The following is a 15854-nucleotide window of genomic DNA, read 5'->3' as shown; positions in this document are numbered from 1 at the left end:
GGAAAGAGTCAAAATACGGTTAATGTTATACTGTTAACAGTCTGGCAAACATGCACTTTGAACTATAGGAAAAAAGCATCTGTGCGCCTGTTGGTCACACACGGTATAACACTGGGTAAACATTTATCCAGTCCAGTCGGTCCACAAATTATTATTGAACATCCGACAACATAGAAAAACATTAGTAAAATTACAACATTTTACAAAAATTTTATTTTAAAATTGCAATGACAAATATGGTTTTCTGCAACACGTGGATCCTTCAGTTAATGTAAAACAAAAAAAATCGTTTCTAAAAACGCTTTAAACAAAAACATCTAACGTACGTTACCGCCTGTTGACTCTGCGGAACCACTGAATTGATAATCACAAAATTATTATATAACGAACACCTTTACATTGCCAAAAACCCCAGTGTTGCTATAAATCACGAATACCTTTAAGTAAGTAAAAATTAAACTTAAGCCAGTTTTGAGAAAATATACCACGACTAAATGACCACGGATCAAACGTGCTGCCGAGGCCTAACGTTAGTCAGCTTGCGCAGATACGTTAGATAGGCTATACTCGATGTTAAACCATAATAACGGACAAAATGTCGTTAAAATGAACTCGATTCGCATTAACAAAGCTCAAATACAACACTAAACTAACAATACATCTTAAACAAAGTGTATCTTTACGAAATCAGCTTCATCTTCTTACCTCTGCTTACAGGACAAAATGGCGTTGGCCTCGAGACTGGGGAACGCGGCCGCGCGCAGAAGTATTTATATGCGTGTTCACGCGCAAGGGGGATGGTAATGGCGGGCGAGGCTCGTGCATACGGACGTAAAAACATTTAAAACGTTTTTTTTCACGATTTATTATATGAGTATTCAAGTTACACTCTTTTATCGAATAAAGTGTTGGAATACATTTAATTGCTAGACTTAATACTTTTATCATTTGAGCTCGGTTTACACAGTTGGAACTGGATTGATCCAGTTTGCAAACTGAAGACGTCACATGATCTAACTTAGTTATCTTTTCCGCTGATCTTATCAGAAGCCACATGAGAATACTCTTGGTATTACGTATGAATTAATTTCTTTGCTGAACTAGTAAAAGATCTCAGTTGTGGCCTCAGACGAAATAAAACAAAAACAGCATCATAAGAATTAGGCTCTACATGTTGATAATATCTTTGACAAAATAACAGTAATCATATCCCAAATATAAAATTGTATAAATATGTCACCAAAAACATATTCCCTATAGATTTGACTCATGAAACACCCGTGTTGCCATCTACAATACCATGCCATCCTGAGAGACAGAGGAGAAGATGAGCTTCTAGAGAGGATTCTGACAGGCAAAATGGTACAGAAGGTCAAAATAATACTGAGAGATGTATTATTTACTCTGATATGGACCATAGTCTGGGTATACACCATATTTAATATTTTACAAATGAACACTGAAATATTTTTAACTTTGCTGCTGATCCAACTGACAAAATACTGAAAATATGCTTTTTTTTTTTTTTAATAAAATTTGTGTGTAAAACATGAAAATTGCCCCTAGGACCATAAGACAATCAACCTATTGAATAATCTGTACATCTCTCCCAGTTTTATTTTCATTTGTGAAAAATTAGATATGGTGTCAACCTTTACTTTACTAAGGACTATTGGCTGAAGACTAGAAAGACCTTACAACCTTTAGGTGTGGCCTTAAATTACAAAAATTAAAATCGGAACAGATTTTAAAACACCACACATTATACGCTTGCCGGCTTTCTAAATGGTTACAGAGAAAAACTGGGCATCCTACACTAAAGTCATTGCCACAAGTCATGCCGAATGCAACTCAAACATTTTTGATCCTCCGACTGGATGGAATCATACTCATAATAAAAAATCGGGTCTGTGTCCATCATACACTATTTTTTGTGAAATCTTACTTTTGGGAACTACCGTCGCCTACTCCAGACTGAAAACCAGGGCAAAAAATTGTGCAAAAGTAATGTAGTGAGGTGCGGATGACTCATTTCAACAACAACATTACTTTTTTTCAGTCTGCACTTTTAAAAGCCAGAAACCACAATTACTAAAGTCAAGAGAGATGACCATTAACACCTTTGCAACACTCCCTTTCTCTTAATCACTCAGACATTGCATTCAATCACAAAACTGTTGTACAGTACTGATACCAGACCTGATGTGCAGACCCCACTCACACGTTCCCACCCACCCCCTCAACATCACCCTCACAAATGGCCCCTTTGTGTCCTCGATGACTGAACAACAAGGGTCTTTTGTTTCCAGCATATCAATGGCTTACCGTTATAAGGCTGCAATTTCCAACTGCTGTCAGTGGTGTCATCTGCCCTTTTTAGTGTAAATTAATTGCAAGCCTTGCACTAAAATATAAAAAGAGAACTCAAATTAAATGAATGTAAACCAAAGATGACATTAGTTTGACATCATATAATTAAATTAAAGCAGATTAATATTATTAAAGTCACTGAGGAAAAAAAAATAAGGTTAGGAATGTAAGTTCTTCTTCAGATGACACGCTTATTCCATCACAAAATAGAAAAGAATTTAATACACAGCAAACTCGGCTAAATCTGGAAAACATTAAAAGAAAAAAGTTCAGGATTTATGAGGAAGGGGCCTGTAGTGTAGTGTTGTTACACGCCAGCAGGGGGCAGTCCATTATGATCGCCCATCATTCATATTGTCCTATGTACTTATAAGAGAGAGAACACTAAATGGCAAATACTGTTTTCATTTCCCTAAAATCTTAGTAAAAATCAAACAATTCTAAAACGTTAAGAGTACCACTGCAAGGTTTTTAAATCCCTGTAGGCTCTACTGAAAAACATGACTTTGATTTCCTCATTCAGAGAGGCCACAAGGTCTGGTGTTCATCCAGTCCAGCAGGAGGCGCTGTAGCAGCAGGATCAGAGGTTGGAGTGTATGTGTGTTCAAATTAGTGTAATACTGCGTGTAAATATATATGTAAGATCACACGCGGGTGTGCCTGCAGCTGTGTGATGTTCCAGCGGCCGCCTCCATAGCAGACGAGGGCTCGTCGTCGCTGGAATCGTGTGTGTGTGAGCGTGTGTTCTCCTTCCGAAGGCCCATGCTGATATGGAGCGCGGCGGGTGTGAGCCACTCTTTAGGCAGACAACTCTGCAGAAATGGAATACAGGAGCTGAAATATGCCAATCGATTGACCCAGCGTGGGATCTCTCTACCACACAGCAACTAGAGACAGAGAAAGAGAGAATAAAATGAGGTGGGAATGTAGAATGTCACCAGTCAGTGAAGTTGCATACAGCCCAGTCCTATCAAAAAAGGGGAGTATACTGACCTCAGACAGCGAAGAAGAAAAATGGTTGCAGTTTTTGTGCATCAGGTGGTAGGCGTTCCCCTTGAACTCCTTTCCCAACTCCTCCATTATTTTATCAATGTCCTCCTCTGCAAAGTCTGTCGTACCCAGAGCTATAGCCTCTCTGGAGAAGAAACACAACTTTTGAGTTAATTTTTTTTGTGGCTTAAATGTGTGTGCATATGTGAAAAACTCACTTGAATTTGAAAGTCTCCCCCAGTTCTGAGGCATTTCCAGGGTTGATCTCAAAAATGCCACTGAAGGGATACGGATGGCCACCATATGCAAACTCTACAGGGAACAAAATAACAAACATTAAAATGGGGTTTGAAAATCTTTTGATTGTCACTTAGGAATTTCATAAGTATAATGTCTGGAAAATGTCATTTGTGAAGCTTTTTTAATCGGATATACATTACAACAGGGAAGAAAAAATGGTCACAATGTCTGTTTCATACTGACTTTAGAATATTTGCAGTATTACTTACAATAGTTATATTTAACAGTTTAATCCCTGTTTTACAGAGACAGGCTCACAGAGCAATTTCTTTTTGTTTAAATGTGTATGAGCACTGCAGTAACGACAATTGTTTTGCAGATCAACCCGGAATGCTAACTCGTTTCCGGACTTTGGCCTACAAAAATGTCATTCCTGCGGCACTTTATTAGTGAGAAGCTAAAGCTCTCTAAAAATCCCAATGAATCATGGCTCAGTCTTCAGAGCTGCCTATGCCTGCTCTGTATCAATGCTGCTGAGCAGTGTGTGTGTGAAAGGATAAAAAAGAAAGAAATAGTTTAAAAAGACAGCATGTTCTCTGTCACTTTATGACTCAGATCAGAGGCTTCACTAATTGGCTACAGCGTGTTTCTTCCTCTGTTGTGTTCCATCACTAAAGACACAGACAACACTCCACTGCCACTTGTAGGTGAAGTCAAGCCATTTGCAAAGCTAACACAGGGTACATAATGCATTTAATTGCTAGTAACAAGGCTCAGATTGCAAAAAGATGATACAGAGATTGAGTTGAATGAATAAAAACATGTACAGCAACAAGCAAGGATAGTGATGACCTTACTTAAAGGGATAGTTTACCTTCAGTTGGTCCCCATTGACATACATAGTATATGGTACTATGGAAGTCAGTGGGGACCAGAAACTGAAGGTGAACTATCCCTTTAAATGTGGCTATAATGACCATTCATATTCAGCTGCTAATTCACTTCGTAATTATTTTTACTCTCATTTTGTCATAATATTTTTTTTCTAAATATATAGACAAAACGTCTAACAACTACCATGTCTACTAATTGTAGCTGACACAGCCTTTTTCAAGTTCTTTACAAATCGGACCAAGGTTCCAGTAGAGGTCTGATGGAAAAAAAAAATAAATACATAAAATAATTAAATAACAGCAAAAGATTAATTGGTCACTGTACCTCTGCCATAAATCTCTATTCCTGAGTGGAAGACTCCAATACCCAGAGTGGAGGTGTATTCATTTATCCAGTACTAAAAGAGCAAACGGGAGAAAGAGATTTTCATATAATCATATTTTAATTATAGTAAATTTTATATCTATATATAGAGCATCTTGTTAGCTATAAGGCATTAAAATCAATGAATTCTACACAACCCTAACACACACTATACAATATAAGCCTTAAAGTGGAGGGGGAGGGGTGAATATTCAGAGAAAATGTGTCTGTGTGAGGCCAAAAAGTGCACCAGCTGCCCTTCATGAATAATAGAACATGCAGAACATGATTTAATGTACACAGAAAAAAATACTAGCATATCCCCACCCTTTCTGATTGAATGTAAATGTAAAATAAAGTGATAAGCACCACAGTGTCCACTTATATGTACTCATTAAGTCATTTTCTTGATGTTTTATGACATAATATTGCATAAAATTTACAGACATTTTAGTACATTGTGAAAAGTAGTATGTAATAAAAAGCTAAAAAAAAAAATAGGATTAGGCCTAACAAAATCACTGACCTCTATTTATGTATAGTATGTATATGTTTATTTATATATTATAGATCTGTGACCACAAGTGTTCTGTACTTGTAAAGTGTTTTAATTTAATGGAGTAACAGCGCCTCCTCCAGCACGGGAGGAGAAACACACGCGCTCTCATCTCGGCTCTGGACTCGCACATCAATACTGCTGTCAATGCTTAGCATCACACCTATCACACCTAGGCAAAGTAGATTTGTAGTCGTGCTTTCAAAATGAAACCTCTGTGTCAGCGGCCCAGACTCTTTATCACTACACTGTGACCACCCAGATATTAAAGTCTTCATCAATGCATTGATAGTTCATCTTAACATTTGTTGTTGCATGCAAAATTAGGGCCAGAAGGAGAGAGGTTGACGGTAACCAGTGTAAAGGATGAAAGACGAAATGATTAATGAGCTTACCATGTCATACACATTAAGAATAACGGGTTCATTTGCCATCCTGAGAGAGAAGCGCGGTCCCTTAAAATAAGCGGCGTTTATTGCTCTCGAGACAGCTGCCCTCCTCGCGCACCCGGGTGTCGGTTCCCGAGAAGATTAAAAAACACACAGCAAAGTCGCTACGCCGACATCAAAAAGACCAAAACACAATATAAATGATCCGCTCTTGTCATTTTATCCATCAAAGAGTCATTATGTGAGATGTTTAGCGGGGCTCGCGGGTCTAGTCGCGTTACTAAAAGAGAAACAGCGGCTGCAGAGGTAGAAACGGGCGAGGAAAGGCAACAGGGCATCTGTTTCCATCAATGGTGAATCTAGCGGGAGAAAAACAGGCACTTGTGGCCTCCGGGTGCGCAGCGCGCGGACAGTGTTCGGTAAGCGCGAGGGGGAGAGAGCACAGGCACCGAGTAAGACGGATCTCACCGATTTTCAAGGGTAGACACTAACCAAAAAAGTCCTAAAAGGGCGCAGATGATCGGTGATGCACAACGACTGGCTGTCAGTCACACCCGGAGTTTGAAATCCCGTTAAAACGACAGATATTCCATTCCAGATATTCGTGTTTCGGTGGCACGGGTTTTGCCGCTTGTCTGAGCGCAGGGGTCGCAGCTGTGATGCTGAAGGGAGCTTGCTGCAGTCCCGACCGCAACAGCCATCAGCGCCGCAGTCCCGGGGTTTGTCCTCATGGAGGCCGCGCTGAACAGCACGGACGCGGGGTGAAAATTCCTAAGCACGGTTCGATGATGACATCACTCTGGCCGGGTCGCGAGCGTGAGGATTCTAGTGTGTACTAGAACCAGCGGAGCGTGCGATTATTACATCATCATCATCATGATCGGTACGCAGCGCATCCAGCATCCCCCTAGCTCCATCCGCGCCGAGCGTTATATCGGGGCGGGGGCGATGCGTTATTCCGATCTACAAATAACATGATTCTGCTCTCTACGCCGAGAGCTAAACTTTGTGTTTACTGCTTATGAACATAATTATTATTTATAGGTCTAATTGTATTTTGAGATACACATCTTCTTACATTATGTTTAATGTGCATCCGAAAAATATGCTTGCCATGACTGACAAACATAAACTGTAGCTACTGTAAAAATGTTTATGATTTTAATGGAAAAAGAAAGTAAAATGCTACAGGAAAAACGGTTAAACTTACCATAAAAGCTAATGCATTAAAAAACATTCAAATTAAATTATATTTTAAAAGAAAATACATGTGATTTTACTGTAAATCATAGGTTTTAGAAGTAAAAAGTCTGCATGAACTTATAATTTCTTAACATATATAATATATAAATACATAACATGTATATCCTTCTATTCGTCTTTAACCCAAAATACAAGGTGAATTATACTTTTATACACTGTTATATATATACATAAACAGTGTATAAAAGTATAAATCACCTTGTATTTTGGGTTAAAGACGCATTCCCAGAAGTCTCAGAAACACGTTTGTTTAGAGTTCATTTAAAATGTTAGATTCTTCTTATGTTTACTATCAGTTATGCGCAATGGAGGGATTTAAATAGTATTTTTGTCGTTTAATGTTTGCTGCATTTTAGTGTCAGCTTATGATGTTTGATTGGCCACAATTACCATGAATTTAACCTTTTTTTTGACAGTGTAGGAGCTCATTTGAGATAGTGCTCATTACTCTCATGGTTTATTTGTGACAGAGAGAGGATAGGAGTTAGCTTTGATGCTCAATACGCGTGTAACCCATAACATGGTGAGGCTGGCTGCCTTCAGGTTTAGTATTTGATTGATGGTGTCTGAGCAAAATTGCACTGTTAGGTTTATAGTATGTGCTTCCTATGTGTATAATATCTTATAATATCCCATACTGAATCCCCAACCTTTGTTTTAAATGTTGTAAATAACCCAAATGTTTATTGTAAATAGCCTGTATCATTAATCATGCTGATGCCACCACCCTTTCTGTCTCAGCCATGTGCTGTAATGTAATATTAGACTCTGGAGGAAGTACTGCATTATCATTCTCTTTTGTTTCTCTCTCCTACTTTAAGTGCATTCAGCCACTGCTGCCTTTGAGAGTATTGATTTCTGATGAGGAGGACTAATACACACACCGACATAGACACTGACACACACAAACATGCACATACCAGTACTCATCTGTCAAAGGCATCTGCTTCCGCTCTCAGACAGCAGACAGAGAGACAGCAGTCTATCCATTTAGACAGAGAGACAGCAGCAGTCCATCCACTCACACAGACAGCATGTTATCCTGAGTCAATCATCTGAATGGGACAGAGATTCAGAGAGTTCTCTGCATTTCATCCATCCCTAACAAAAGAAATTGATGAGCCAAAGAAAGCTTCTAGGTTTTTCACAGTACAAAATATTTTGAATCTGCAGACAATATAGTCATGGTTATGGTGGCATACCAACAACCATGCCACATTAAAAGTAACTTAAATCACTTTTCTTCCCCATTCTGATACTCAGTTTGATTGTCTTGACATTTCTAAATGCATTGAGCTGCTACCATGTGATTGGCTGATTAAATATTTGCATTAACGAGCAGTTGAACAGGTCGACGTAATTGGCTGGCATTTACTGTCATTTTTATTTACAAATATATATATATATATATATACACACACACACAAAGAGCTGTCCGGAAAGTATCCAGCCACGTAACATCAAATAATCAAATATGGAGACATTTATCAAACATAAATTGTTTTTATCATCACTAATCTTAATTTTTATAGCATGTATCAATTTAGGTTAATGTTTATAAACACTACGATTAATTAATTTTCATTTAAACAACTTAATGTAAAAAAGCACTCAGAGATGAATTGTCACCACATTCTTTTGAGCCATTTTAATTGTTTTTATTATATACACATTTTACTGAGAAGCACACAGACATAAATGTGTATGCATGATGCATGTGAATGGCAACATTATTCTAACTGTGAAAAGTGAATGAGCATTTCATGAAGAATTTACACGTGGTTTCATCCACACAGACCTGGAGAGGAACTGTCATGATAACACAAACACAACTTTGTCAGTTACAGAACAGATATTACAGAAACAGCACAAGCTGCCGCCCCTAAAACTGCAGACAGGGAGCAGCACTGAGACCAGCAGCTCAATGTGGCAAGGCACGAGTTGAAAGAAGTGCAGAAAACCATTGGTGTACGAGACGAGACGATTCCAGAAACACAAGCCATATACAATATCAACAATATTACAATTTCATTCTGATTGTGAATTCTAACAAGTGCCACCTCTAGTTTTTGTCCCCTGATGGAGGAAGAGCAAATACAAGGCCAAATAAACAATTCAAACGTCTTCACTTCCCCCATCACTACTGCAGCCACAGAAATGCATCCTGCATGTCTGAACTTGGATGAGTGAGAAATTAAAGTATTAAAAATGAAAAGAAAGTTAACTCCATTCACATCATGCACGCTTTCAAACATACTCTTGCACAAGCAGGTACCTGAGAAGACCTAAAAAAAAATCTAATGGCACACCTCGGGCTCATTCCAGCGCTCCGGAGGTACAAGATGAGAAAAATCACTCCTCTGTGGGCCTCTGTCTCCTGCCTGTGGTCCCTCTGTCTAATTCAGATTATGGAGATTTCTGCAGCTCTTGATCCAAACACTGTGCTCATCATCCCTGTTCCCTTATTCCACCATGCAATGTCATCAGGCATGCTGGGTATTCTGGTTAAGTGCCAATGATTATCACCAAATGAATTGTGAAAACCTGTTATAGCTACAAGTGTGTGTTCATAACATGGTATAAACAAAGAAATTTTGCAAGTTCTGCTAACATTAACTGGTTTCCATTTTCGCTCCCTGTTAATGTTTGGGCCCTCAGCAGAAATGGTTCAAAACAAAAAGAAAAAAAGGTTTCGTCTGTAAAATGTCATGTAATCATGTGATGGGTTAAAACGGGCCCCGGGACCCCCGTGGGTGCAGCTGAAGGCGTTTGTAAGCAATGAAACCTACTGCTGTTATTACTGCCAGGGCAGCTACAGTATACATTGTCCATGTGCCAAAAGCAGATGAAGATTCTCCATCGGCACGAGAGCTGGTGGGGCCGTTCTGCATGACAGGCTGTAGACATAAACACATGTCAGTGAAGCTGATTAATTTACAGGCAATTCTCAGAGATGTTATCAACATCACGATTGCCATAGCCTGCAGTACTTACTCCCTTCTGTACGCGGAGATGCACATCTTCCCCTGCAGACCGAAACAGCTCCACTGCTGCACTGTGAGACAGATTGTCCAACTTCTGGCCATTTATCTACATAAAAAAACAAAAACAATTAAATGTACACTATTAATTTTAAAGTAGTCATATCAAGACTTATTATTTTCCTTAATATTTTGAAATATGTGACCCTGGACCACAAAACCAGTCATAAGGGTACATTTTTCTAAATTGAGACGTATACATCATCTGAAAGCTGAATAAATAAGCTTTCTATTGATGTAGGTCCAGGGTCACATATTTTGTATATACACTATATTTTGTTCAAATGTTTGGGGTTGGCAAGTTTTTTTTGTCAACAAGGATTAATTAAATTGTTGAAAAGTGACAGTTAAAGATGTTACTATTCATCAAAGAATCCAGAAAAAAAATGTATCAGCAGCAAATCAACATATTAGAATGCTTTCTGAAGTAATATTTCTGGGTAATAGCTGCTGAAAATTCAGCTTTGACACCTCAGGAATAAATTGCATTTTAAAATAGAAAACAGTTCATTATTGTAAAAATATTGTACAATATTGGTCTCATATTACTTAATATTTAAAAACAGTTAACGACCACAAATCTTTGAAAAAAATAAAAATAAATTACACACACATATACAAATATACATGCACACAGGTGGCCAAAAATGTTAGAACACAGATGAACTGACAGATCTGAAAATATTGACTTTTTTGCCTCCTAAACATGATTTCATTTCATAATATTCATGAAACATGCAGATGGTTGCTCTGAGCACAACAAATATCAGATGTATATATATGAAAAGAAAAATTTACCCACTTTTGTTCTGGTAACACAACGCAACAACAAAAAATGTGCAATGCTGTAGCATCATTATTCTAAAGATCTGCATTTAAGGTGAATAGGGTCAGCCACAGGATTACAGTGAGCATTGATTTACAATAAATCACTCGTACAGTCGCGCTGTTATGCAGTGAAGCAGCAGTATTGATTCACAGTTAAGTATAGAGATTGTCAAGCATTAAGTATTAGTAGAGTACGATTTGTTAACTATGTACAGTAATTACAGTGGTTTTACCGCAAGAATTTTGTCTCCCTCCTGCAGACGTCCATCCAGTGCAGCCGCTCCGTTTTCTTTGATTTTTGCCACATAGATTCCACTGTCATTCATAATATACTGCTGGTCCACTCCACCCACTATATTAAACCCCAGACCTGACAGAGAGAGAGAGGATGTTACACACAGCACGTGTTTGAACTACTTACATGATTAAACTGAGCCTGAAATACGTTCAGACAGCCTTAATGTGATGAGGGTCTTATTCCACTTTTTAAACACACACAGAAACAACGAGACACATGGAAAATACAAATGTTTGGGGTTGGCAAGTTTTTTTTGTCAACAAGGATTAATTAAATTGTTGAAAAGTGACAGTTAAAGATGTTACTATTCATCAAAGAATCCAGAAAAAAAATGTATCAGCAGCAAATCAACATATTAGAATGCTTTCTGAAGTAATATTTCTGGGTAATAGCTGCTGAAAATTCAGCTTTGACACCTCAGGAATAAATTGCATTTTAAAATAGAAAACAGTTCATTATTGTAAAAATATTGTACAATATTGGTCTCATATTACTTAATATTTAAAAACAGTTAACGACCACAAATCTTTGAAAAAAATAAAAATAAATTACACACACATATACAAATATACATGCACACAGGTGGCCAAAAATGTTAGAACACAGATGAACTGACAGATCTGAAAATATTGACTTTTTTGCCTCCTAAACATGATTTCATTTCATAATATTCATGAAACATGCAGATGGTTGCTCTGAGCACAACAAATATCAGATGAAGTGAGTCGTACCGTTTTATCCACTTTTAACTTATATAAATAATATTTGGTATGTCCACCTTTTGCAGCAATGCAGCATATCTCTCTGGCATAGTGTCAATATATTTCCTGAGAACTTCAACACTAATGTTATCCCATGCCTTCTGCAACTCAAGGCAAAGGCTTTCCTTTGAATGTACAATAGATCTGTCCAGTTTATTTTCCAACTCGCCCCAAATTTGCTCGATGGGGCTGAGGTTTGGACTTTGAGGGGGCCAGTCCATCATTTTCAATGTTCCAGCAGGTAGTTCCAGTAATAGTTCGTTTTATGGGTATTGTAATGGCCAATTTAAGTATAGAGATTGTCAAGCATTAAGTATTAGTAGAGTACGATTTGTTAACTATGTACAGTAATTACAGTGGTTTTACCGCAAGAATTTTGTCTCCCTCCTGCAGACGTCCATCCAGTGCAGCCGCTCCGTTTTCTTTGATTTTTGCCACATAGATTCCACTGTCATTCATAATATACTGCTGGTCCACTCCACCCACTATATTAAACCCCAGACCTGACAGAGAGAGAGAGGATGTTACACACAGCACGTGTTTGAACTACTTACATGATTAAACTGAGCCTGAAATACGTTCAGACAGCCTTAATGTGATGAGGGTCTTATTCCACTTTTTAAACACACACAGAAACAACGAGACACATGGAAAATATCACTGTCAAATGCAATCCTTGCAGCACAACACATTTCATATCTACCACAAAAGCTATGATTTCCTAATAATATAATTTAGGCCTAATTGATGTATAATGTAAAAAATGTTAGTCATCTCGTCTGAATCAGAAGAGAAAATTCTGGCCAGCAGCGATAGTTTAAAGTTAAAACATCTTAATGATGCAATTGTTAATTACAAACACACTACTTTTCACTCCAAAAGTCATTAATTTATGGACTGTAGTCGTGTGGATTATTGCGATGTTTTTATCAGCTGTTTGGACTCTCATTCTGACGGCACCCATTCACTGCAGAGGATCCATTGGTGAGCAAGTGATGTAATGCAAAATTTCTACAAATCTGTTCTGATGAAGAAACAAATTAATCTACATTTTGGATGCCTCAAGGGTGAGCAAATTAATTTCAGCAAATGTTAATTTTTGTGTGAACTATTCCTTTAATTAGTAATCAAAAATTGTTTGAAATTATGAAGCAGATAAAGAACCACCTGATGTCTGTAATTTTCACCAGAATAACCATGGCATTCTGATTAAACATTACGAGGTAAAAAAACAACAACATTTACATGCATGAATCCATCACAATAACATATATAATACGGATTTAAAAACTAAATAAAGAATAGCATGCCCACATTAAAATGTAATTTATTCAATATAAATCAAAATATGTTTGGTAAGACAACGGAGTCTGGAATTAAAAAAAAAAAAGTTATAAATTTAGCAGTCATGCTTCACTGCATATTAGTGGACAGCTTTACACCAGATATGGTGGTAAATATTTTATCAGTAAAGGGGTCTAAATATCATTTAAATTATGGGGGACTGAAAACAGTACATGTTCTTTCCAATACTGACAATTTGATTGTCTATAGAGGCGGGTCTGGTAACGTTATTATTTAAACAGACTATTTTGACCCATAGTGTTGATGACTTATGTCTCTGCTATTGTTTTACACTCATACTATTTAATCACAAGTCAAAGTCCAGGGGCTATCAAAGCAGTCCAGTGCATGACCTCGCAGAGGTCACACACCAACAACGCATTATATAACAGTTTAATCAATGTCAACAAGCAGCTGAGACTCTCAGCTCTCAGAAACTGAACGAATGGACCGGAACCAGACCCACTACTCATGAAAAACTTCAATAACAGCCATCTAACGTTATAGTGTGATTGAATCTGTCAGAAATGTGTCCGTTTTTATATGTCGGTCCATAATGCTGATGGCGTATTGTGCTGGGTCTGATCTCAACTGAACTTTCGCTTTCATAACAACACAAACGCCTCTGAATAAACCCGATTTGATCGTTTGCAGAGCACATTCGGGACCGGATTAACTTGTCGGTTCGGGTTCACGGCGCCAGTTATGTCAGCATTTCTTGCGGGAGCGGGCCGACCGAGCAGAACCGAACCGCCGGGATGAACTCTGTTTGCACAGCTCTAACAGAGCAGGGGAAGTCGAAGACAGCCAAACTTACCAGCCGGGCCTCTTTTCAGCGTTATTTCTTCACGGCTCAGCGCGCTGTGTGCGGATCCGTTCATGATGTCGGAAAAGTTTCACTTTTTATTCCCGAACAGCTAAAACCCTCCTAAAGCGTGCGGAACTCCGCTGCTTCTTCTAATGCCGACGGGATCCGTGCGCACCCGCCACTGCCCCCGAACGGACACCACCGGAACACTTTCACAGTGCACTGCGGCGAGGAGAAGATCGACTCATTTCCGAGTTTTTGCAAACACTGGTCACAAAAAAAGATTCAGTCATTACATCATAACGTGTTCCCTGACATTCCAGCGAGGCATTAAATGTCATATGTTGGCACATATTGATGGTAATTTCGTTTTTTTCTAAATTAGAATTATGAATAAGGATGTTTATTGTAATTTTTTAAATAACACACTAAAATGTATTTATATCTCCTGCCCAGGCTAAAAAATACTTGTTTTAAACGATTATACAGTCAAGTCGTACATATTCCCAGTACGTTTTATTTGTAAAAATTGTTCTGTTTGACTAAAATACTTAAATTATTTTAAGTATTTTAAAATAATTAAATTTTAAGTAAGTAATTTTAAAGTAAGTAAGTAATTACTTAAGTAATTAAGTATTAAAACTAAAGTAAAAGATTACGTTAAAGATTACGGGAACTCATTGGGGAGTGGTGACTTTCCACGTATTCCCACCTTCTTAGCCTGGTCGCCTGAAGTTATGGTTGGTTGCTCTTCGGCTGGATATCAACACACCCATTAACGTAAACTACGCCAGAGCGCGTGCACACCTCACGCACCGGATGCCGTGTGCGCGCTCAAAGCAGTTGGACATAGTGGTGTATTAGAGGTAAAATATGATATAAATACTGTTCGGTTTCTGGCACAAACCGATTGTTTCGTGTCTTAGGACATCAATGTGTCGTCACAAGCCGCAGGGTTTAATTTGGATTTTTCTGTGCATGTTTTTTTTACTCTCATAGATTTTGTTACCATTGCCATGCATTATACGAATGATAGACTGCAACGTCTGGAGTTAAAAATCTCCGTTTGTGTTCTACTGAAGAAACAAAGTCACCTACATCTTGGATGCCCTGGGGGTAAGCAGATAAACATCAAATTTTAATTTTTGGGTGAACTATCCCTTTAAGTACTTTTTTTTTAAGTAGTATTAAGTACTTTCGCTAGGCCCTGTTGCACAAGTCGAATGTGTTGTTTGAAAGGACTGGAGAGGATCTCAAGTCATCCGGTCAACGATTCACTGAACCAGGATTTTAAATTTTTTTTAATTATTAAACAATACAAACATTAAAACATTAAGGCAGTACAATTAAAATAAATAAAATAATCATAAATAAATACAAGATAAAAAAAATATATATATATACACACACAGAATTTTTGCCAGGGTAACAACAACAAAAAACAAGGTAATAAAATTACATCTTAAGAAGATACAAAGGGCGAATATAAAGATACTGTTTTCATAGCTTTCAAATTAACAGAACTTTGGATAGTTTCCACATACTTATCTAAGTCCACTTTAAATAAGGAGAAGAGAGGTTTAGAGCCAGTAAACTTTTGTTTATGAATGTGAAATTTAGCAAACAGGAAACATAAATTATGTAATATTTTCCGGTTTTCTCTTTTGAATAGTCCAACAATCCAAAGAAAGCATCATTAAAGGTGACAT

At 37.8% G+C, this 15854-nt stretch overlaps 3 protein-coding genes across 4 annotated transcripts in view; all 3 read right to left on the bottom strand.

Annotated features, from left to right (window-relative positions):
- Window positions 1-766, bottom strand: part of LOC107654954 (serine/arginine-rich splicing factor 5-like) — a 4802-nt gene extending 4036 nt beyond the window's left edge. For both annotated transcript variants that reach the window (XM_016442293.1, XM_016442295.1), the window contains exon 1: window positions 706-766. The gene's annotated coding sequence lies outside the window, so the exon portion shown is untranslated. The remainder of the gene's footprint in view (window positions 1-705) is intronic.
- A 1773-nt stretch (window positions 767-2539) lies between these two features.
- On the bottom strand, window positions 2540-5858 carry LOC107654921 (desumoylating isopeptidase 2-like). Its single transcript, XM_016442234.1, has 5 exons — window positions 5809-5858; window positions 4819-4891; window positions 3579-3672; window positions 3364-3505; window positions 2540-3257 (listed from the first exon to the last, which is right to left on the bottom strand). The coding sequence occupies exons 1-5, from the start codon at window positions 5845-5847 to the stop codon at window positions 3015-3017; spliced, it is 591 nt and encodes a 196-aa protein (XP_016297720.1). The 5' UTR covers window positions 5848-5858; the 3' UTR covers window positions 2540-3014.
- A 2841-nt stretch (window positions 5859-8699) lies between these two features.
- Window positions 8700-14361, bottom strand: LOC107654920 (synaptojanin-2-binding protein-like). Its single transcript, XM_016442233.1, has 4 exons — window positions 14155-14361; window positions 12360-12496; window positions 10060-10155; window positions 8700-9962 (listed from the first exon to the last, which is right to left on the bottom strand). Exons 1-4 carry the CDS (start codon window positions 14216-14218, stop codon window positions 9792-9794), a joined length of 468 nt encoding a protein of 155 aa, XP_016297719.1. The 5' UTR covers window positions 14219-14361; the 3' UTR covers window positions 8700-9791.
- Between the last annotated feature and the right edge of the window lie 1493 nt (window positions 14362-15854).

This window comes from Sinocyclocheilus anshuiensis, unplaced genomic scaffold (genome assembly GCF_001515605.1).
Source record: "Sinocyclocheilus anshuiensis isolate Anshui unplaced genomic scaffold, SAMN03320099.WGS_v1.1 scaffold487, whole genome shotgun sequence".
NCBI lineage: Eukaryota > Metazoa > Chordata > Actinopteri > Cypriniformes > Cyprinidae > Sinocyclocheilus > Sinocyclocheilus anshuiensis.
Note: the sequence above shows the minus strand (reverse complement) of the source record. Positions and strands in the feature narration are given on the sequence as shown.

What these genes read in the sequence shown, in the direction of transcription:
- LOC107654920 (XM_016442233.1), bottom strand. Translation starts at nt 14,218, where the DNA reads ATGAACGGATCCGCACACAGCGCGCTGAGCCGTGAAGAAATAACGCTG. An exon ending in AGGGAGACAAAATTCTTGCG is followed by an intron (nt 10,156 to 12,359) that starts GTAAAACCACTG and finishes TTTTTTATGTAG; the next exon opens with ATAAATGGCCAGAAGTTGGA. An exon ending in ATCTCCGCGTACAGAAGGGA is followed by an intron (nt 9,963 to 10,059) that starts GTAAGTACTGCA and finishes TTATGTCTACAG; the next exon opens with CCTGTCATGCAGAACGGCCC.
- LOC107654921 (XM_016442234.1), bottom strand. Translation starts at nt 5,847, where the DNA reads ATGGCAAATGAACCCGTTATTCTTAATGTGTATGACATG. An exon ending in GGGGAGACTTTCAAATTCAA is followed by an intron (nt 3,506 to 3,578) that starts GTGAGTTTTTCA and finishes TTTCTTCTCCAG; the next exon opens with AGAGGCTATAGCTCTGGGTA. An exon ending in TTTCTTCTTCGCTGTCTGAG is followed by an intron (nt 3,258 to 3,363) that starts GTCAGTATACTC and finishes CTCTGTCTCTAG; the next exon opens with TTGCTGTGTGGTAGAGAGAT.